Source organism: Macaca nemestrina, chromosome 10, assembly GCF_043159975.1.
Source record: "Macaca nemestrina isolate mMacNem1 chromosome 10, mMacNem.hap1, whole genome shotgun sequence".
Taxonomy (NCBI): domain Eukaryota; kingdom Metazoa; phylum Chordata; class Mammalia; order Primates; family Cercopithecidae; genus Macaca; species Macaca nemestrina.
The window spans coordinates 14,065,784-14,088,044 of NC_092134.1; the positions used below are offsets into that span (position 1 = coordinate 14,065,784).

A 22,261-nucleotide genomic window follows, 5' to 3' on the forward strand; every position below is an offset into this window, starting at 1 on the left:
CTACTATTGTGGCTACTACTATCACCACTACTATTGCCACCACTACTATCACCACTGCTATTTCCACTATTACTTCTACTGCTGTTACTATCACAAGCAGTAAGCATTATGCAGCATTTACTTCTTGCCTGTTATACTCTAAAACTTTTACTTACATTGTGTCATTGAATTCTCATAACATTCTTATGAGGTAGGTCTTATTGCTATCCTTGTTTTGCAGTTTTTGAGGAAACTGAGACACAGAAACTTGCTCAAGGAGCCACAGCTGGTAAGTGCAGCCAGGATCTGGAATGTTGTCATCATATTTTTTGTCAAGTTTTGCACCTGTGTCAAGTACTGGGCTCAACAGCTGCCTTTTGAAGAAGAGACTGTTATTATCTCTATTATTACTATTATTAGTTTTTACAGATGAGGAAACTACAGCTCAGAAATATTTAAGTAATTACTCCTATCTCAGGGATATGATGTGACCACAAATTCATAATCCCATGTTTTTAAACAACTCTGCCTTGCCATAGCCCATGTAAATCATTTCCCTTCTGTGAATCTCAGTTTCCTTTCTTAGTAATCAGAGCATTACACTAGCTGAGCTCTTAAGGCCTCTCTTATAGGTACAGGTGAACCCTGGCTTTTAGCTCTTCTGATAGGGGCAGGCTCATGAAGAACAGTGAGGCATTGTACCTCAAAGCCATCAAGAACCCGTGTGTTTTAGGAAAGCAAACTACCAATAGCCAATCTGGTAACCTCCCCAGCTTGTGTGGGTGGACAGACCTAGCTTTTTGTAACATCTTGACAGACATGTCTTATTGGAAAACCATCCCAGACCTGTAAGAAAGTATAAGCCAGTTGCTTCCAATGGCACTTTTTAGCTAGGGTCAATTGGGACCTCCAGATGGACCACCACGAATACCATGATCAGGGAGATTAGGCATCCTTTGCTAACTTAAAAACATTCCTCTACCTCTTCATGCTCATATTTCAAATTTATCTTTACCTTTGCCACAATCCTCCTGGGAGACAAGTGGGATAATCATGCCCATTTCTCAGGTGAGAAAGCTGAGGTTGAGAGGGGTAAAATGACAAGTCCACCCAAAACAAGACTCAAATCCAAGCCTCTAGACTTTGTCATGCTGGGAAGACCCCTTTTTAGGATATTTGTGTGTGAGAGAGTACACAGGTGGGCATTTGCCATCTGCAAGGACTCAGTAACCACAGACATCTCTACCAAGAAGGGGTCTGGGGACAGTTGCAGATGGTTCCAGGTAGGCAGAGGATTTGGGTAAAACTAGACCTTGGTGATGCTGGGTGTCTTGACTGGTAAAGAAGTTTCCTGGAATGCACTGCAGATAATTATTGTGTCAACCAGGCCCAACTGTTGTCATTGCTTTCCCTTTCTTGACATCCCCACAAGGACCCCTGAACTTTTCCTTGCTTCCACCTCATCCTTCCTTAGGGAACATCTACCTGAAATTTTCAAGTTCACATGTAGCTAGAGAAGACAGTCCCTTTCACAGCTGTTTGCTGCAATTGTAGACTCTATCAATGTTGACTCTCTTCCTGTTAATCTGTCTGTCTCTTTAGAGTCTACAAAAGGCCTTCATGTACTTTATCTTATTGGATATTCCCAACAATCCCATATGGAAGTGGTATTTACTTCAAGTTTACCAATGAGAAAATGGAGATTAAGTAATTTGCCCAAAGCCACACAGCTAGGAAGTGGCCACACTAGAACTGAATTCAGATCCATTTCTAAGTCTCTTGCTCATGGTGTCAAACTATCTGAAGTCAAAATTCCAGCTTGTCCTTGTTGACTTGGGGCAGCACCGCTTAATTCTATTCAATGCTCTGTTGCTAAATTGGATTAACTCTTGCCTTGCTCTGGGGCTTTACCCTAGCCCTTAACCTCTCTGCGCCTTAATTCTTCTTTCCCATCTGTAGAAGGGACTAGTGAGAACAGCTGTGACCTCAACTCCCAAGACCTTGTGTGGCTACATGAGAGGATGCAGGTCAAGAGCTATGACCTCCTTGGAAGAAAACTGTCATATAAATTCAAGGTAATGTTTATAGGTGAAATGAAATCCCAGCTGCCAACCAATGTTGCCATCCAGCTGGCATAAAAGATGCAGACTTCATGTAAAAGCTGGAGTGCCTCTGTTATGTCAAAGAGCCCTTCTTTTCCTTTCTCTCCCAAAAACAAACAAACAAACAAACAAACAGAAAATCCTCCTATGGTATCTTAAACATGTCTTCCTGCAGATATCACTCTGGAGACAAGTATTTATTTGTCAACATTCCCCTGATAAAAGACTGGGTATTCAGTTTTTCTCCCCCTTCCCCCCCAAATCCCCAAGCCAGTGTTGCCAAAGTCTGGTGAATGATCATTTGGTTCATCATTAATGAGGTCTGTAGCCAGTGGGATATTTTGTCAGAAATTGAATTAAAATGTATCATATACTGCCCTGAACTTGTGCCTCCATCTCCCCCAAGTGTCGTGGCCAAGGCTGGCAGAGGAGGCTGTGAAGAATACTTACTACACCCCTGGCTGACAGGTAGCCAAGCATCTGGAGGGGTTGATTGGGCGGGCGACTGGACTGGGCCTCAGGGCTGTCCTTGCAGAGGGTCTTGGAGCAGCGGCGGGAGTGCCTTCGGCGGGACTTCTGCCCTTCCTCAGGGGACCGGCCGCGGTGCCTGGGGATAGGGGAGAGAGACCTGAGGGTCTTTTGAAGGGGAGCATGGTAGGGAGATGGATGCGGGACCAACAGGATCTGAGGATGATAAAGTGTGTTTGGGGGTGTTTGTATATGTTCATATGTGATTTTGTTCCTGGGTATGTCTGCATGTGTGCATATGAAAGCTGGACTGTGTGTATATCCATTTATTCATTAATTCATCCATTTAACCATCCATCCATTCATCCATCCATCCATCCATCCATCCATCCATCCAACCAGACATTTAGCCATCCGTTTGTCTAAGCAGCCATCTATTCATCCATCTAACCAACCATCTGTCCATCATCCATCCATCAGTCCAACCAACCATGTATTACCCATCCCTCCATCCTTTCATTTGTCTAAGAAACCATCCATCCATCCATCCATCTAAGCAACCATCTATCCATCCATCTAAACATCCATCCATCCATCCATCCATCCATCCATCCATCCATCCATCCATCCAGACAACCATCTATCTATCCAACCATCCATCCATCCATCCATCCATCCATCCATCCATCCATCCACCCATCCAATCATCCATCCATCCATCCAATCATCCATCCATCCATCTAAGCAACCATCTATCCATCCATCTAACCATGATCCATCCATCCATCCACCCATCTATCCATCCTTCTAACTATTCATCTATCCATCCATCCATCCATCCAATCATCCAACCATCCAACCATCCATCTATCCATCCATCCATTTATCCATCCAACTAACCAACCAACCAACTAACCAACCAACCAACCATCCATCTATCCATCTGTCCATCCATCGTCTGTTCATCCATTCAACTAACCATCCGTCCATCCATCCGTTTGTCCACATAACCATTCATCCATTCATCCATCCATCTAACCATTCAGCCATTCATCCATCCACCTACCTAACCAACAATCTATTCATCCATTTATCCACCTATCCATCCATCTATTCATTCCTTTATTTATTCATTCTCTAACTTGTTCATTTGACAAATACTACTTCACGTATCTGGAACTGCTTTGGGGTCTGAGGATGCAGCTTTAAAACCAGAAAAGGTCCCCATCCAGATTAGTTATTCAGTTTAATGTCACTTGTGTGCCTCCCTGATTGTCTGTCATGTGACTGTGTGTATGTCTGGGTGTGTCCATCTGTGTTTCCATGTGTTTGTCTATAAATGTAACTGTGTATAACTGTGTGTCTTTGTGTATGTGACTTCGCCATCTGTGAAATAAAGACATCCTGTTGACTGTCACCCAAAACTTTGGTGAAAAAAAATGGCTGACAAAAATGACAGAGATGCCTTCTGCAAGTTTATCACGTCTAGATCTGGCTGCTTGGTCTGCAGTGAAAACCAAAGGCATGTCTGACTTCTTAGAAAGGGTATGTTTGGACTCTGCATATCTCATTAGTTCTCTGAGCCACAGGAGTAATAAAAATAGCACATTATGGATTTGCACGGTGTGTATAAACCTGTCTTGAAGCAGTTTCATAGTTTTCCCTACAACTTGAAGACATAGACAGGGCAAGGTATTACTTTCCCATTTTACAGATGAGGGAGCCAAAACTCAGAGATGTTTAGGGATCTGCCTGAGGTCAAACAGCCTGAAAGCGGCAGAGCAAGGGTCAGGGAAGTTTTTTGGCCCTCTAGGAACTAGTGCCTCTGGTTCATGCCCTGGAGTGCCTCTGACTGCTCTGTGGCTTGAAAATCACGTTTCTACTGAATGTGTACCCTGTGTGCCAGCTCTCAGTTTGCTTCCATTTCTGCTAGGAAGCTCCTCAGCTCATTGGCACTGGGAGCTCAGATGCCAACACCATCAGGAGGAGATGGGACAGCAGAGGAGGCCTGGGGTAGTGTATGTGATGTTAACCATTTATCTAACAGGTAAGTTCCTAGAGCCTTGTATGATTCTCTGGCCCAGGCCAGTAGGGCTTAGCTGCCGAGAGACAATTCAGCCTGGGGTGTAGGTGAAGTGCTCAGGCTGAGTCACACCAACTTGGCGCCTATTCCAGCACTGCCAGACACTTCCTAGCTATGTGACCTCGCTCAGATCCCTTTGCCCACCAAAAGGCAGTTGTCTCTGCTGTAACAGATCAGAGATGTGGTTTAGCTCATTTGGACAACGTCCTCCAGAAAGAGGCCACCAGGAGTCCACCTGGGGTTGAACAAACATTGTTGTCACTCCTTGATACCATAGGGAAGTTTCAGGTATCTCTGTAAGAGGGTGTTAGAAAGAATCTATTATAGGCTTTGGGCTGGTGATAGGTGGTCTGGGGAGCATTTACAGACCTGGAGCTTTGTTCGGAATTGGATGCTGCCAGGAAGTGGGGGTAATTCTGATTGGGTGTCTTCATCAATCTTATCTAGAAAGAGTGAGGACTAGACCAAGGCTAAGGCTGACTGCTGAGGAAGCAGCAGTCACTCATATTAGGCAGGGTAGAGAGATGCTTGGTCACTTTTGTGTTTTGTGCAGTGTTCTCATCTGGGCTCAGACTTGATTACAGAGGGGGCTTAGTTTTGTCTTGAGCAATCAGGGCTGCAGAGTGGCCTTGTTGGATGGTGATATTCTTGGAAATTGTTGATGTTCAGCAGAAACACCAAGGTCTAATCTTGATAGTAGGTACCAGGGACCTCTTTCTGAAATGCTTCCCACACATTGCCTGGGGAGATTTAAAAATCTCACTGTTCTGGTCTCCATCTCATCTGGATTAAATCAGAATGTTTAGAGGGTGGGATCCAGACATTGGCATCTTTTAAAACTTCCCAAGTGATTGAAAAGGGCAGCTGAAGTAGAGAAGCACTGGCATAGCACATGGTGTTATCAGAATGATAAGAGAGAAAATGTATTGAAACTCTTAGCGCAGTGTCTGACACAGAGCAGGATTTGGGTAAATATTCCTCTCCTGCCTCCTCTTTCTCCTTCTCCCCCTTCTACCTTCTCCTTCTCCCTTTTTCTTTTCTTTTTCTTTCTTTCTTTTTTTTTTTTTTTTGAGACAGACTTTCACTCTTGTCACCCAGGCTGGAGTGCAACGGCAGATCTCGGCTCACTGCAACCTCCATCTCCTGGGTTCAAGTGATTCTCCTGCCTCAGTCTCCCGAGTAGCTGGGATTACAGGCACCTAACACCACACCTGGCTATTTTTTGTATTTTTAATAGAGATGAGGTTTCACTATGTTGGCCAGGCTGATCACGAACTCCTGACCTCAGGCGATACACCCACCTTGGCCCCCCAAAGTGCTGGGATTACAGGCGTGAGCCATTGCACCTGGCCCTTCCTCCCTTGTTCTATAGACATTCTGCTTTATTTGGGAAAAGTATGGCCAGGGCAATGAAATTTTAAATCTCCCCTGGTGATGTGAACAGAGAGTCAAGTGTGAGATGCATTTGAGAAAGAAAAAAGCAGCCCCTCACGTCTGGAAACTGGAGGTCTCAGTGTCCCCACTGAATATCAACAATTCCAAACACCAACAAAGCCCCAGTTCTTATTCTTGCTCTTCTCCTTCCCTTCCTGCTTCTTCTCATCAACAAGATGCCTTCTCAGGTTTGGACGACCAATGTATTAGCATAGAGAAGGTCCAGGTTAGGAGAAAACAGACTTGAAAAGGCATTAGAATGAATCTGCTACTTTGTACTGCTTGGTTTTACATAGTTTGCTTAACTTCTCTGTGCTTAGAGTGGTCCCTTAGTGAGAGTGCGAAGTCTAGAGCCACGCTCCCTCATTTCAATCCTGTCACTTAGTTGCTAAGAGACTAGCAAATTCCTTAACCACCCCCCCCCATGCCTCAGTTTTCTCATATTTAAAATGGGGATAACAATAATGCCCACTTCTTAGGGTTGTAGAGAGGATCCTGCAAGTGGATGCACAAAGAGCAGCTAGGGCCCTGCATGGTGGCTCATGCCTGTAATTCTAACAGTTTGGGAGGCCGAGGCAGGCGGATCACCTAAGGACACTTAAGAAAGCCCTTTGTAAAAAACTTTTTTTTTTTTTTTTGAGACGGAGGCTTGCCCTGTCGCCCAGGCTGGAATGCAGCGGCATGATCTCGGCTCACTGCAACCACTGTCTCCCGGTTCAAGCGATTCTCCTGCCTCAGGCTCCGGAGTAGCTGGAATTACAAGTGCCCGCCACGACACCCAGCTAAATTTTTTTGTATTTTTAGTAGAGATGGAGTTTCACCATGTTGGCCAGGCTGGTCTCAAACTTCTAATCTCGTAATTCGCCCACCTGGGCCTCCCAAAGTGCTGGGATTACAGGCATGAGCCACTGCACCCGGCCTCTCCAGCACTGTCTCTACAGGGAAGTGGTGCCAGCTGCTGAGTGCGAGGAAGGAGGCCAAACCCTGTGCTGGAAGTGTGGAGGCAAAGCTAGTGTTCACAGTGTCTTAGCCTGGGCTCGGCTGTGGCTGACAGAAGAGGATCCTGGGGCGAGGGGTTACCTGCTCTCACAGCTTGAGGGGCGGGACTCCGAGCTCTGGGACCGCGAGGGGCAGCGGTGGTGGCGGTGGCGGTGAGACTTTCGGGGCCGGCTTCGAGATCTTGGGGGGATGAGAAGGAATGAGTCAGAGGAGAGGAGAGAGAGAGTAAAAAAGGGAGAGAGAGAGATTTGATCTTGTGACACCTGTTTTTCCCTTGCACTCAAGTCACCATCCCTCCCGAAGTTCTCCATCTCCCTCGACCCCATGCGTTAGTCCAGCTTCCTGCCTGGGTGTTGGGTGGAGGGTTCCCGTAACCAATGGTGCTGAACGCGGGTGAGCAGAGAGGGGTCCTCTGGAGGGAATGTGGATGACTCAGGGTCCTCCCCGCTCCCCAGATGACACCCTTGGCAGAAAGTCACTTCCCTATATCTCCTCTGCATCACTCATGGTAGGCACCTCAGTGTCACAGAGCTTCAGGGGTCATTCAGGGAGCATAAATGTGTGAATCAGCCAAACACTAACACAATATCAAGTGGAGGCTTGAGTTAAAACAGAAGGAGCTGCTTTGCCTCCAGAATATTTGTGTGGTGATCCTCTAATTTTTCAAGTGAATGTGGAAATACAGATTTTTAGGTAAAATATTCTTATTTTAAACGGAAGCTCATTTTTTTAAAGGCACCTTTTTGGGCAAATGAAACACATTTGCAGAGTAAATCAGGCCTTCAGGCTGCCAATTTATAACCTCAGACCTGGAAAATTAAATCCAGGTTCTTAGCATGGAATCAAAAGCCTTTCAGGATGGGCTACAAACCTCATCAAAAACAAAAATTAGAACAACAACAATTACTACCGCTACCACTAACAATGGTGTTACTACAGGTTACTTCGGCTACTTCTAAGTAGTAATAATTCGGAAATAGTAGTGGCAGTGGTAGTGGTAACTGAGGATATATAAAGGACGTCAATGGTTTGGGCCAAACAAGAAAGCCAGTGGGAGTTAGAGATGATTCTATTGGGACGTAACTTGGTTATCTCAACAAAGGACTCAGGGATTCTTCTAATGTAATCATCAGACCATATCCTTTCCCTGCTTAAAACTTTCCCATTGCTCTCATATTGAGTCCAAACTCTGATCCTGAATCTCAGGCAGCTTTAGGAGCTAGCCCTGGCCTAGTTCTCTGGCCTCACTGCTTGTCTTCTGCCCTGGCCTGGTGGGCTAAAGCAGCTCTGAACTGTATGTATGCTGGCTCACACATTTTCCAGTTCATGATGTCTTAGGGATGATGATAACAACGATGGTGATGACGACAGGTAACCCGCATCTAACACATATTTCATGCCAGGCACTGTATTCTAAGCATTTTTCTTAAAGGGATTTATCTATTCCTCATAACAACCTACGAAGTAGGTTCTCTTATTATTCCCATTTTACAGATGAAGAAACTGAGGCACAGAGAGTTTAAACAACCTGCTTAACTTGTAGCCTAGAATGGTTACTTCCCATCCTCACCTGCGGCTTAGATGCTGCCTCCTGTGGGAGGCCACCAAGCCCTTTTTCCAGTGCCTGTGTTCCCACAACGCCCAGGGTTTCATCTGCTATGCTGTGACCAGCCCTACATCTGGCTCCTGTGAGCTCTTCAAGGCCAGGACAGTGTCTGGCTCATCTTTGTCCTTGGGCCCAGCACAGGGCCAGTCACCTAGTAGGGCCTCACTCATTAAGGGATGTGGAATGAAAGGAAGCTGACTCACTCCAGCAGCCACTTGCCTGGAAGCAGCCCTGACCATGGACTTAGCAAGAATAAGCCATCGTTTATCTTGAGGATGCCTTATTCTTCTTGATTTTTCTCTCCTGCCTCTTGTCTTTTGGCTTGCACAAGCTTTCCGATGCCCTGCTAGCAATTTCTGGGACTTATCCAGCTCTTGCCATCGGGGAGGGTGGCCACCTTGCTGCCCTTACGCAGGCAGTCCTTGTCTCAGTGATGGTCCTTCCTAGCGCTTTTGATGTCTGGACCTAGCCCCTGACTCTGTGGCTGCCTACCCTGGGGCCCCACTGGTCAAGTGACACCGAGATTGCTGAGAACGCGTACTCTATCTGTGCTTAGTGTGAAAGCACATTCAATACATGTGGCCAATAATTGTTTCTTGACTTGAGCTGAACAAATTCGATGATAAGGAAGCTCTTCCCTGAGCTAACTCAAGGATCTACTGCTTTCTTCTGGAGCATTCCCCAGGCCTCTGTGGTGGTGGCTGAAATACCCTCCTTCGTGCTGACCTTGGGTGAAAAGACCGTTTGGGGCAGCAAAGCTGGGCACCCTCCCTCTGCATTCCTGCCTCCTCTTTTTTCTCCCTGGCAGCTGACTACCTTTCATCTTATTGTCTTTGATCCTCTCTTTAGAAGCTTCTTGGCGGGAGATAAAATATTAGTTGATTGGAAAACACACGCACTAACATTTGCAGGATATAAAGTAGGTAGGTTGTAACCAAATTTACTTTTAATTTGGCTGGGAACTGAACTCCACAGGCAGCAGTGGCTGATTTGAATTTCTACTACCAGCTATAAACTGTGAAACAGCTGGGGCCCCAAGACTGGAGCTAGGAGCTTCATTGACATCTCCACACTGAAAATCCAGCAGTCAGGACATGAATTCATACACATGCTCACGCACGTGCACCCTGTGACCACACCCCCATGACCACCCATGCACAGGTAAAAACCCCCATACAACCCCTGTGCACAAAATGTACAGAGGTACTTACACCGTGCACACACACAGTGCATAGAATTCAGTGTGCCCTGTGTACACCATTCATGTTCATGCTCACACAAGCACAGACACACAAATGCACTGGTGTAGGCACAAATATAGACCACACAATGTTCCCATATTGTATACATTTGTACACACAGTGTACAAAAATGTAAAAATGTGCAGATGTCGACAATGTGCACACTAGATATATACATATTGCATATAAATATACACACAATGTACATACAAGATATACTCACAAGGGACATGCCAGGCACACACATGCACACTTTCATGCAACATAAACAAGCATGCATACACATACACATTATATACACATGACCCAGTGCACTCATACATACCTAAACCTACAACACACGCAGTTATGCCTTTCTGTCCTGCCCTCTCTCTCCTTCCTTCCTTCCTTCCTTCCTCCCTCCCTCCCTCCCTCCCTCCCTCCCTCCCTCCCTCCCTCCCTCCCTCCCTCCCTCCCTCCCTCCCTTCCTTCCTTCCTTCCTTCCTTCCTTCCTTCCTTCCTTCCTTCCCTCCTCTCACCTGCTCACCCTCTCCTCCCTTTCCCTGTTTATTTGTCAACTCTAAGACTCTGGCTTTTAAGAAGCCAGAACCCCCAACTCCTCCAACTGATGAGTACATTCCAGGTAGTATGTACTTACTGTTTCTTGTGCCTCTTCTCATCTCTTCTTTTGCTTTTTGGACTAGAGGAGCTAAACAAGAAATGGTCAATTAATTGAAAGACGCAAAATTCTAGTTAAAGATAAACAAGTAGTTAAAATGCTTAACACACAGTGTGAGATCCAGGCAGTTTTGGAATGGACACTGATCATTGCCTCAGACTGGAAAATTCACTGCCAACAACATTTTCATGCAGCAAGTTCGGCTAGGGATACCGACGCACATACATATGTTGAGAATGGAGTGTGGAGGATGCCAAGTTCAGCTTTGCTAGGTTGATAATAATGGCAGCAATAAAGGTAGTAATAACAATGTCTGCTATTTTTTGAGGCTTTAATTACAGGCTAGGCATTCTGTTGAATACCTGCTATCAACAACTTCATTTTATTCTCTCCACGACCTAAGGGTGGAGGCACAATTTAACAAGTGCTCATTCTAAGGTGAACCTCAGATGGGCAAAGAAACTTGGTTAGGATTGCACAAGTGAGCTAGGATGTGGCCATGGATCCAAGACCATGCGTCCCCAGAGTCCCTGCTCTTGACTGCTGGTCAATCAATTTATAAGAGAAGCGAATGGAATATCCAGGAAGATATTTGAACTCTCATGCAGCTTGGTAGATTCTGAAATGGTCTGTCCATGCATATCCAGGTATCCAGGTTTAAATTATTTTTTTGAGTCATAGGGCAGGGGTCTGAGTACAATGGATAAGAATGACTTGGGGTCTCAGTGTAATCAAATAGAGATCAGGGAGGATGAACACACTATTTGGTAGTTTAAGCTAGACTGGTTTGCGGAGGGTCACCGAGAACCTATTACTGGCCCAGGACCTGGGAAGGGGAAATTTTATTTCATCTAACTATCTTACACCTTGAAGCTAGCCACAGGGTCTATCTTCATGTTGAGACTCACCCCAGGCAGTGGGAGAGCCAAGGACCTTGCTGACAGATCTGAATTCAATTGGACCCAAGATCTGCCTCTGCTTCTTAGCTGCTGTGTGACATCAGGGTAGTTACCCGTCCTCTCTAAAACCTGGTTTCTTCAACCGTGCAATGGGGCCGTTACTGAAGCTGCAGAGCTGAGTGGACAGACGAAATTGGCAACCAGTATCTACTTATTAAGTGAATAAATGATAGGGCTTTGCATTTTGCAAATTGCTGTAGATGTGGTTATTGTTCTTTAAGAAGCCATCGTCGCTCTCCTTATCCTCTGTCTACAGATTTGGGTTTGAATTTTGGCTCCGATGCCTTCTGGTTCTATCTGTGGACATTCCTGTTACAATCTGTCTTAGTCTCAGTTTCCTCATCTGTCAAATGCGAACAATAAACATATCCACTGTGCAAGGGTGTGGTAGGGATTAGTGAGAATTAAACACATCTACACATGGAAGGGACGTAGCTCAGGATCCAGTTTGGAGTGAGGACTCTGTAAGTAATAACTATTTGTGTTCACCCTAATGTGTCCAGTATAGGAGGACTTGGTCCTGTTCCTTGGCCAGATCTGGGAAGGTTTTGGTGGTGTGACAGGACCGATGTTTCCCTATGTGCCCCAGTTCAGGATTCCAACCAGTGGCAGGGGTAATGAGACATTCTGGGGTCGAGGTATCGATAGGGCTGGTCCAAGAGCAGCCACCTGGCCTGATGGAAGTAAAAAATTGGCTTGGAATGCTCAGAAAAAAACAGCTCAGATCTTCATTTTGGAGGAAACTGAGGCCCAGGAAGACGAAGGGGTCATGCCTAAGAGCACAGATGGAAACTGAGGGCTGACCTAGAAGCTGCCCAAAGCTGCTGAGAAAGCAGAAAGTTGAACAGGCAGTCAGAGAACCAGAGTCTTACCTGTGCCTTCTCTTCTTGGAGAAAGACCTGAAAAGAAAGAAAGAAAAAAAAATGAAAAAAGAATGAAAGAAAAAAAAGGCAGAGAGAGAGAGAGGGAGAGAGAGAGATGGAGAGAGGGAGAGAAAGAGAGAAAGGAGGAAGGAAGAAAGAGAGGGAGGGAGAAGGAAGGGAGGAAAGGGAGAAAGTAAATATAGGTGAGTTTGAAAGTTTGTTTGTTTTTTTTTTTTCCTGGTATGAAGGTATCAGCGTGTTTGTGATCACGTGACAGGGGGTCAGGACACCTAGCTAATCCTCCTCCTCTCTTAGATTTCAGAGACTAAGAAAATTGTATGGGAGATACTGGTTTGCATTCTGAATTTCCAGATCAAAGCCTACCAGTTCTTCAGTCCTCCCCCAAAATTGTCAGTAAATCTGTCCTGGATGAGGCTGGATAGGGAAAACGTAAGAGAGGGTCTTCTGCCTTCCCTGCCTTTCCCCTCCTCCATTCTCCATCTCGTCTTCTCTCTCCCTTGTTGTGGATTCCTCCTCCTCCTCCTCCTCGTCATTACCGTCATCATCATGACACAGCCAGCTTCCACATGTGGAACTCTTACTGTGTGCCACGTTCTGTACTTAGCACCTGTCACACACAATCTCATTCAATCTTCCCCAGGCCCTGTGGAGTACTATTAACAACCATTTTACAAAGACACTGAAGATCAGAGAAGTTGATTAAGTTGCTCAGAGTCAAACAGCATCACCCATGTAGCTGCTTCTCATTCTTCAGTGCTCCAGTTGGAGGCCATCTTCTCCTTGTAACATTTTCTGAGTCCCTCAGGCTGGTTAGTGCCTCCCGTCTACTACCCCAAGCTCTGGGTGAGCCTCTGAGCTTATCATCCGCAGGGTACAGACCTCTCCATATTTGAGTGACCTATTTCCCCTCCTAGAATGTGAGAAATTGGAGGGCAGGGACTGAGTTTTGGTTTCTTTCCTGGGACTCAGAATCCTCATTCATGATACATAATGGGTGTTCAATAAATAGATGTGAAAAATAATTTTTTAAAATTTTTAATTTTTGTTCTAAGTTCTGGGGCACATATGCAGGATGTACAGGTTTGTTATATGTAAATGTGTGCCACGGTGGTTTTCTGCACCTATCAACCCATCACTAGGTATTAAAGCGCAGCATGCATTAGCCAGAACAACGAAAAAAATTTTAAAACTCAGAAGCCTCGCTAACTGGGGAGACAAAAAAAAAAAAAAAAAAAGAATCTCAGTGCTTTTGCTACCCCTAGCTCCCATCTCCAAAACTGACAGCTATCATTAACCAAACATTTCAAGAGCTTGGAGAGGCTGGACCAGGAGTAGGATGGTGCTCAGGAGGTCAGGGTTTGGGAAGCAACAGCAACAGAATTTCCCCTCCTAATCATCTCCCTCATATGAGCCCTACTCTGTGAAGCTCTAAGACCTGGGCTGACAGAGCAGGAAAGGCCTGTTTCTGACTGTCTGTCAGTGTCTTTCTTATGAGAAGGAACCTGTGAGTGAGAAGCCACCTGGTTTCCAGAACCCAAATATGGGAAAATTGTTCCACTTTCCCCAGCGAACCCCCAAATAGGGAGGAGCTGCTCAACAAAGGAAGGTGATAAGGTGGCCATCTAGAATCATAAGTGTGGGTCATTGTTTCTACAAAGGACTCCACGTTGGGAAAGATTTCTGACACCAAATTAACAACATTTCACTAATTAGTTTGCCCATGTCTTGTAGTAAACACAAACTCAGATCTAACATCAGTCAGGAAGTCTGGGCAGGTGGTTGACATAACCAGTGAGAACAAACTGAGTCTAAGGCCATTCTAGCAACCAGCCCTGAGATGTTGTACATCTTTTGTTCGTTTGTTTGTTTTTTAGACAGAGTCTCGCTCTGCCGCCAGGCTGGAGTGCAGTGGAGCGATCTCGGCTCACTGCAACCTCAGACTCCCTGGTTCAAGTGATTCTCCTGCCCCAGCCTCCCGAATAGCTGGGATTACAGGCACATGCCACCATGCCCAGCTCATTTTTGTATTTTTAGTAGAGACAGGGTTTCAGCACGTTGGCCGGGATGGTCTCGACCTCCTGACCTCGTGATCTGCCTGCCTCAGTCTCCCAAAGTGCTGGGACTACAGTATCCTTTTAGTCTTTTCCTTCCCCTGTAAACATACACGTGTGTGTGTGTGTGTGTGTGTGTGTGTGTGTGCATAGTGAACACCAGGAACACGGGCCCAGTTCATAACATCCTGTAACTACCGTCCCTGCATCCCCATGCACCAGCGTGGGCAATCTCAGCATAGCCATGTTTTTCAACATTATTCCATTCTCTAGCATGCAATGTACTGACAAGAGGGGCCTTTCCTTGGGAATTTGGAATAAGGAACAAGACAGAGAGATTCCGTGTCTCCTTGTAACTTGGCCTGCAACATGGAGAGATGGGGCAGGGTGCAGCCATGTCCCTCATTGGGACCAGGAGACAGCGGGCACTTCAGGTCCCAAGTGGGTCCTATCAGCTTTCCAGTCCTTGTTCTAGCCCCTTGCTCAGGCCTGGTTGGTCCCTGAGTCACTCCTGCTTCTTCATAATCAAGTCCTCCTCTGGCCTCAGTTAGCATGTGTGGACCTCTAGTCTTCGCAGCCACAGTCCCAGCTAATACCAGACACAAATACGTAAAAAGACATAGATAATTATTTTACATAAATGACATGATATGCTTCCAGATGACCTTTTGGTGCCATCAACTGTCCTCCCCACCCCACCTGGGGAGGCCTTGTTTGCAGAGAAAAAGGACAATACCTGCGTCGCTTATGTTTCTTGGAACTTTTCTTCTTCTTTTTCTTGACAGGCGATGGGCTATAGGATGAGGACCTGCCAGGGCCGAGAAGACACACTTCAGAAGGAGGCTCTTAAAGGCCAAGGTGGTTTCAAAAAGAACCTTCCCCAGTCCCTATACAGGGCTTTAGCTCTTTCAGGAACACACATCAAGGATAATATCCATGCTGATATTAGCTTGCATTTGTAAGCAATTTTTAATTGCTCACAAATTTAATTTTACTTTTCATTTGATTTTAATTTTTAACAAGTTACTGTAAACCATTACCTTGTGTTTTGTAAACATTATCCCATTCAATTCTTCCACACACTTCTTAGGTAGGTACAATTGCTACCCTCCCTTTTCAGACAAAGAAAATGAAGTTCAGAGGGGTGAAGTGACCGGCCCAAAGACACACAGCCAGGAAGTAGATGAGCTGGGATCCCAGTGGTTTTTGCTCTCAGTCACCACAGCACCTCATAGCTGCCTGCCTGGTCAAGCTGGAAAGGCTTCCTTCTGTCTGCTGTTCTCCCTTCAAGCTATAACCCTCCTCTCAAAGTCTCAGGATCTCTCCTTTGCCCCATCCTTTGTCTCCCTGGTAAGACTGAGCCCCTGAAGGATATCTTGCCAGGCTGTGGCTGCACGGATAGTGCCATCAAAGTGTTACCTGAGAAACAGAGCTACTCTAAGTCCATGGTGATGACTCAAGACTGAGGCTTAGGTGACCTAAGTTCCAATCTTGACTCTACTACTAACTTACAGAGCCACCTTGGGCATGTCAAGGCTCATCTCTAAGTCTCTTATTTCCCCGCTGACAAAAGACCAGGGTTGAAACAGATGAGAGGTTACAAATTCAATGCCAACAGGGCCCTCTCAGATAACATGAATGGATGAGGCAGGCTGGGTGGAAGACTGTAGAGAGTAGTGAGGACTGTGGGGAACCAGAGGGGTTCTGGCTGAAGGGGAATCTGCTTCTCAGATTAGCCGAAGATCCTGTGTAGGAATGTAGGTCTGGGCTTCTAAAGCACCTGCCTTTTCTAAGGGAGCCTCCAAAACTCCATATTTAAGTATGAAATCTCTCCATTTGGAAATGTTGACCACCAATAAAAAAAAAAAAAATCAAATGACTTTGCAGGTCAAACAAAACATGTCTGCAGAAGGGAATGACTGAGAAACAATTCAGCCTTCAAGGAATCATAATGTTTGTCCCCAGACACATGCTCAGTGAACATTCATCAGATGAACGAGTCAATTAGTGGATCTTAGTATCTGAGGTTTCCTTTTTTGAAGTATTCTCTGGCCCACCCCTCAAATTAGGAAAGCCAAAGCACTTGCCCCAATTTCATCTCCTACCCTACAACAGCTAGGACTCAGAGTCTTCATCCATATTTCCCCTGGGTCCTGTTTGAGCCTGTCCTTTTAGAATGAGGCTAAGAGGTGTCTGTGAAACAAGGTTCCAGAGAATCTGGAGTTGAAGCCCAAGTCATCAGATGCTTCTCTCTGCTGCCCCCTACAGGTTTCTATAAATACTGCCTCAGAGGTTTGCTGTGATTCTCAGTTGGCAGCCCTAAGAGTTAAGCCTGCCCCTCTGGGGATGGCACACTAGAGATGCTTTTAGTCTAGTTAGTGGCAGCCTACAAGCAAATCTGGAAATCATTTTAAATATAAAATTTTTTAAAGGAATTGGAAATAGAAAAAAATTCATAGGATATCAAAGAGTCAATAGCTGGCAAACAAACAAAAAAACCCTCAAAAACCCACTTATTATCCTAGACATTTAACTAGGTAGGTGGGTGTAGTAGAACCAACCGAGGACCAGGGATCAAGCCCCTGTAGATCCTGTCACGCCCTCTGTGAGCCTTTATTTTCTCATCTCTAAAATGGGGATAATAATGCTTTCCTGGTAGACAATGGTCAGGGATAAAAGAGATATTGAAGATCACAGTGCTTAGTGTAGACCTCTGCATCTAGTAAGCTCTCAAAAAATAATTCAATATTCATGCTAAAGACTATGCTTCCTATTAGTTAGTCATTTACTACGTGCCAGGTACTGTGACAGCTGCTTCCACACGAATTTTTCTTTTAGTTTTCGTGAAAACTCAAAAGGTAGATATTATCACTATTTTGGAGAAGTATAATAAAAACAGGAACAGAGAGGTAAAGTGACGTGCCTAAGGTCACACAGCTAGTTAAGCATCAGAGAGGGGATTCGATCCCAAGAGGGAGTCACTGTCTGACTTTGAAACCCATATTTTGCCCCTGCCTGCGTCTTACAGGTTTTGTCTCTTTCTTGGTGCTCTTACCTCCTTCTCTTCTTCCGAGTGGATTTCTTCTTTTTCTTCTTTCCCCTGGAGGAAGGTGGTGGTGTCAAGTCTTTGTCATGAGAGGCACTGTGAGGAGCAAAGAGAGGAGCATTAGAGAACTCATGGTCTCCAACTCCCCAACCAGAGCTGGTGCAGCCAGGGAAGGACCCAGGTCCTTGGATGATCAAGGACCCATAGCCAGTGCCTCATTACCACCTCATGGCTGATTGGGTCACACTTCAGACTAAGTACCTAAATAAGGACTTAATACCGACTTAATGAGACAGACGTTGTACGTCACCCAAACACCAATTGATTATTAAAAACAGGGTTATAGAGGTTAACTACTCCTTAATAGATGTATTATTGAATTTGCAAATGGCTTGCCTTGGTAAATAAATCACGTTTTAAATAATTCATCAGCCGTTCAGCCCCCTCCCTCCCCAATACATCGTGTCTGTAGTTCCTGCTGGAAATTTAATAGGAGACGGAAGGTACGTTAAGTAGCAGCTGATTATTAAAAGTATATTTGCCAAGGTCTAATGTAACAAGATACATATCTTATATTGCCTCGCAGAACCTCAAAAACCTCCGTTCTTCAAGAATAATTATTTCCCGTTCAATTAAATTCAAATGCTGAGGCTGCAGTTAAATGAAGTCAAGTTATCTTCTTTTATAATTGGGGCAGGCTCCAGGGATTTTTAAAAAAAAACACTATCCCATGGCAAAGGAAGATGGTTTTAGATGAAAAACTGCTTGGGAATTGAAACATGCCAACCTAGTGGAACCTTACGGGGAAAACATAATCTTACTACTAATACTACTGTCATTATTTTAGCAGTGACACAACTAGCATTTATGCACTTGCTATGTGCCAAGATTTTAATATATTAGGATATAAACACTTTGAGAATGGTATGACTTTTACTATCTTATTTTATAGGTAAAGAAACTGAGGCTCAGAAAGTTTAATTAACTTGCTGATGGCTAGACAATTAGAATGTGTCCGGGCTAGGATTTGAATCAAGGCCTGTGTGATTCCTACCCTGAGATTTTCCCCACAAAACCAGCTGCCTTCTCAAACTTGTTCATGTGGCCAATCATCTGAAAATTACCCAACTTTTTATAGAACATCATAAAATACTGCGGTATTTAATTCCATTTTAAGAATCTGGATCATTATGATTAGTAGAAAGAATGATAAAATGGCTAGAATATATGTCAGGGTCTCTATCTCCAGCAAATAAGAATCATATAGCAATATTTATAATATTTTCAAGAGAGTCACTTAAAAAAATTTATCAAATGTCTTTTTATTTAAACAGCTGGAGGAGAGACTATTTATCTTATTGAGCTTTTCTACTAATTTGCTTTCCTGAATGTGGAACTTGTGATGTGCTATTTTTTTTTTTAATTTTAATTTTGTACATTCCAGGGTACACTTCCAGGATGTGCTGGTTTGTTACACAGATAAACGTGTGCCATGGTGGTTTTCTGCACCTATCAACCCATTACCTAGACAGTAAGCCCAGCATGCATTAGCCCTTTTCCCTAATGCTCTTCCTCAGCCCCCTCTCTCCCCCAACAGGCCCCAGTGTGTGGTGTTCCCCTCCCTGTGTCCATGTGTTCTCAATGTTCAGCTCCTACTTATAAGTGAGAACATGCAGTGTGTGGTTTTCTGTTCTTGCAGCGGTTGGCAGAGGATAATAGCTTCCAGCTTCATTCATGTTCCTGCAAAGGACACGATCTTGTTCACAGTATGGAATACTGCACAGTATTCCATGGTGTATATATACCAGATTTCCTTTATCCAGTCTATCATTGATGGGAATTGGGTTCATTTCATGTCTTTGCTATTGTGAATAGTGCTGCAATGAACATATGTGTGCATGTATCTTTATAATAGGATGACATATTCCTTTGGGTATATACCCAGTAATGGGATTGCTGGGTCAAATGGTATTTCTGGTTCTAGGTCTTTGAGGAACCACTGTCTTCCACAATGGTTGAACTAATTTACATTCCCACCAATAGTGTAAAAGCATTCCTATTTCTGCACAACCTCACCAGCATCTGTTGTTTCTTGACTTTTTAATAATTGCTATTCTGACTGGCGTGAGATGGCATCTCATTGTGGTTTTGATCTGCATTTCTAAGAGGGTCCCTTTTAGCAGGTTAAAAATAAACATCACAGGAATTAATTACCTCGCTACTTAACTACACTTATATGTTATAAAGCACAAGGCACAGTATGCATGTCCGGGAAGCAAACAGGATGGTTGTGTAAACAGGATGGGCTACTTCCAAATTCTTTTTGTTATTATTATTTTTTGAGACAGGGTTTCACTCTGTTGCCTAGGCTGGAGTGCAGTGGCATGATCTCAGTTCACTGCAACCTCCATCTCCTGGGTTCAAGCAATTCTCCTGCCTCAGCTTCCCTAGTAGCTAGGATGACAGGCACCCACCACCACGCCAGGCTAATTTTTGTATTTTTAAAGTAGAGACAGGGTTTCACTATGTTGGTCAGGCTGGTCTCGAACTCCTGACCCTAGGTGATCCACCTGCTTCAGCCTCCCAAAATGCTGGGATTACAGGCATGAGCCATGGTGCCTGGCCACCAAATTCTTTCCTTAAAGAGTGCTTGTCATAGAGCAAAAGCCTAATCAATATTTGTTGAGTGACCAAAAGAGGGAATAAATGAATGAAATAATTGAGCTTCTTGTTAAATCATCTTGTTTCATGTAAACACTTCCCAGTGCAACAACTACTGGGAATTTAAACTGGGAAAACATGAAAGGAGAAATACTTGAGAGAGGAAAAAAAAAACCAACCTTTTAAAAGTGTGTCTTACAAAATGAGGAAACAGCCTATTGTTTCAGTCAGCTATAACTTCTGGAATCCTAGGGTCCCAGGGGAGCATGATTTGGGAACATTGTCCTTGATTCACATTTAAGTAATGGGGTAAAACTCAGAAAGTGCTTGAATTTGGAGACATTTGAGGTGTGTGAGATGGAGATCATCAACTCCCTCAATAAATCCCGAAAGCCTTTACCCAGGTAGGTCTACATTTCTTCTACCCCCTATTTTTCCCTACACTAGTTCTACATGTACCATCATAGAGAGTCAGGAAGGAGCAGAATAGTGGTTAAGTGTACCCAGGATATGCATGCAGAGGTTAAGTACATAATGCTTGTGTATGCTGTGGTTACATATGCAAGGCTAAATACAGTGATGAAATACACAACAATTCAGTAAGCATCAGTTAAGTATGCAGTGGTTAGATGTGCAGCAGTTAAGTCTGTAGTGGTTAAACAAGTGGTAGTTAAACACACCTTGGGGAAGTAGCAGAGGTTAACTATGCGGTGGTTAACTGCTCAGGGGTTATGTACACAGTGGTTAAACATGCATCGAGTAAATATGCAGTGGTGAGGAGGTTCCAAGATGGCTGAATAGGAACAGCTCTAGTCTACAGCTCCCAGCATGAGTGACACAGAAGACGGGTGACTTCTGCATTTCCAACTGAGGTACCGGGTTCATCTCATGGGGGCTTGTTGGACAGTGGGTGCAGCCCGCAGAGCATGAGCTGAAGCAGGGCGGGGCATTGCCTCACCTGGGAAGTGCACGGGGTCAGGGAATTCCCTTTTCTAACCAAGGGAAGCCATGACAGACAGTACCTGGAAAATCAGGACACTCCCACCCTAATACTGCGCTTCTCCAATGGTCTTAGCAAACGGCACACCAGGAGATTATATCCTGTGCCTGGCTCAGAGGGTACCATGCCCATGGAGCTTCGCTCACTGCTAGCACAGCAGTCTGAGATTGAACTGCAAGGCAGCAGTGAGGCTGGGGGAGGGATGTCCGCCATTGCTGAGGCTTGAGTAGGTAAACAAAGCGGTCAGGAAGTTTGAACTGGGTGGAGCCAACTGCAGCTTAAGGAAGCCTGCCTGCCTCTGTAAACTCTACCTCTGGGGCAGGGCATAGCTGAACAAAAGGCAGCAGAAACTTCTACAGACTTAAATGTCCCTGTCTGACAGCTTTGAAGAGAGTAGTGGTTCTCCCAGCATGGAGTTTGAGATCTGAAAACGGACAGACTGCCTCCTCAACTGGGTCTCTGACCCCCGAGTAGCCTAACTAGGAGACACTTCCCAGTAGGGGCCGACTGACACCTCATACAGCCGGATGCCCCCTGAGACGAAGCTTCCAGAGAAAGAATCAGGCAGCAACATTTGCCGTTCTGCAATATTTGCTGTTCTTCAGCCTCCGCTGGTGATACCCTGGCAAACAGGGTCTGGAGCGGACCTCCAGCAAACTCCAATAGACCTGCAGCTGAGGGTCCTGACTGTTAGAAAGAAAACTAACAAACAGAAAGGACATCCACACTAAAACCCCATCTGTATGTCACCATCATCAAAGACCAAAGGTAGATAAAACCACAAAGATGGGGAGAAACCAGAGCAAAAAAGCTGAAAATTCTAAAAATCAGAGCACCTCTTCTTCTCCAAAGGAACACAGCTCCTCGCCAGCAATGGAACAAAGCTGGATGGTGAATGACTTTGATGAGTTGAGAGAAGAAGGCTTCAGACGCTCAGTAATAATAAACTTCTTCGAGCTAAAGGAGGATGTTTGAACCCATCGCAAAGAAGCTAAAAACCTTGAAAAAAGATTAGACGAATGGCTAACTAGAATAAACAGTATAGAGAAGACCTTAAATAACCTGATGGAGCCGAAAATCAAGGCACGAG

At 44.8% G+C, this 22,261-nt stretch overlaps 1 protein-coding gene across 1 annotated transcript in view; it reads right to left on the reverse strand.

Moving 5' to 3' along the window:
- The window catches only part of LOC105494988 (serine/arginine repetitive matrix 4), a 178,594-nt gene that overhangs the window by 28,246 nt on the left and 128,087 nt on the right, over positions 1–22,261 (reverse strand). Inside the window, exons 3-8 of the mRNA XM_011764097.3 lie at positions 17,520–17,606; positions 15,201–15,272; positions 12,402–12,428; positions 10,550–10,600; positions 7,147–7,245; positions 2,532–2,688 (exon numbers count right to left, since the gene is read on the reverse strand). Of these exons, the coding sequence (XP_011762399.2) occupies positions 2,532–2,688; positions 7,147–7,245; positions 10,550–10,600; positions 12,402–12,428; positions 15,201–15,272; positions 17,520–17,606 (493 nt within the window). The remainder of the gene's footprint in view (positions 1–2,531; positions 2,689–7,146; positions 7,246–10,549; positions 10,601–12,401; positions 12,429–15,200; positions 15,273–17,519; positions 17,607–22,261) is intronic.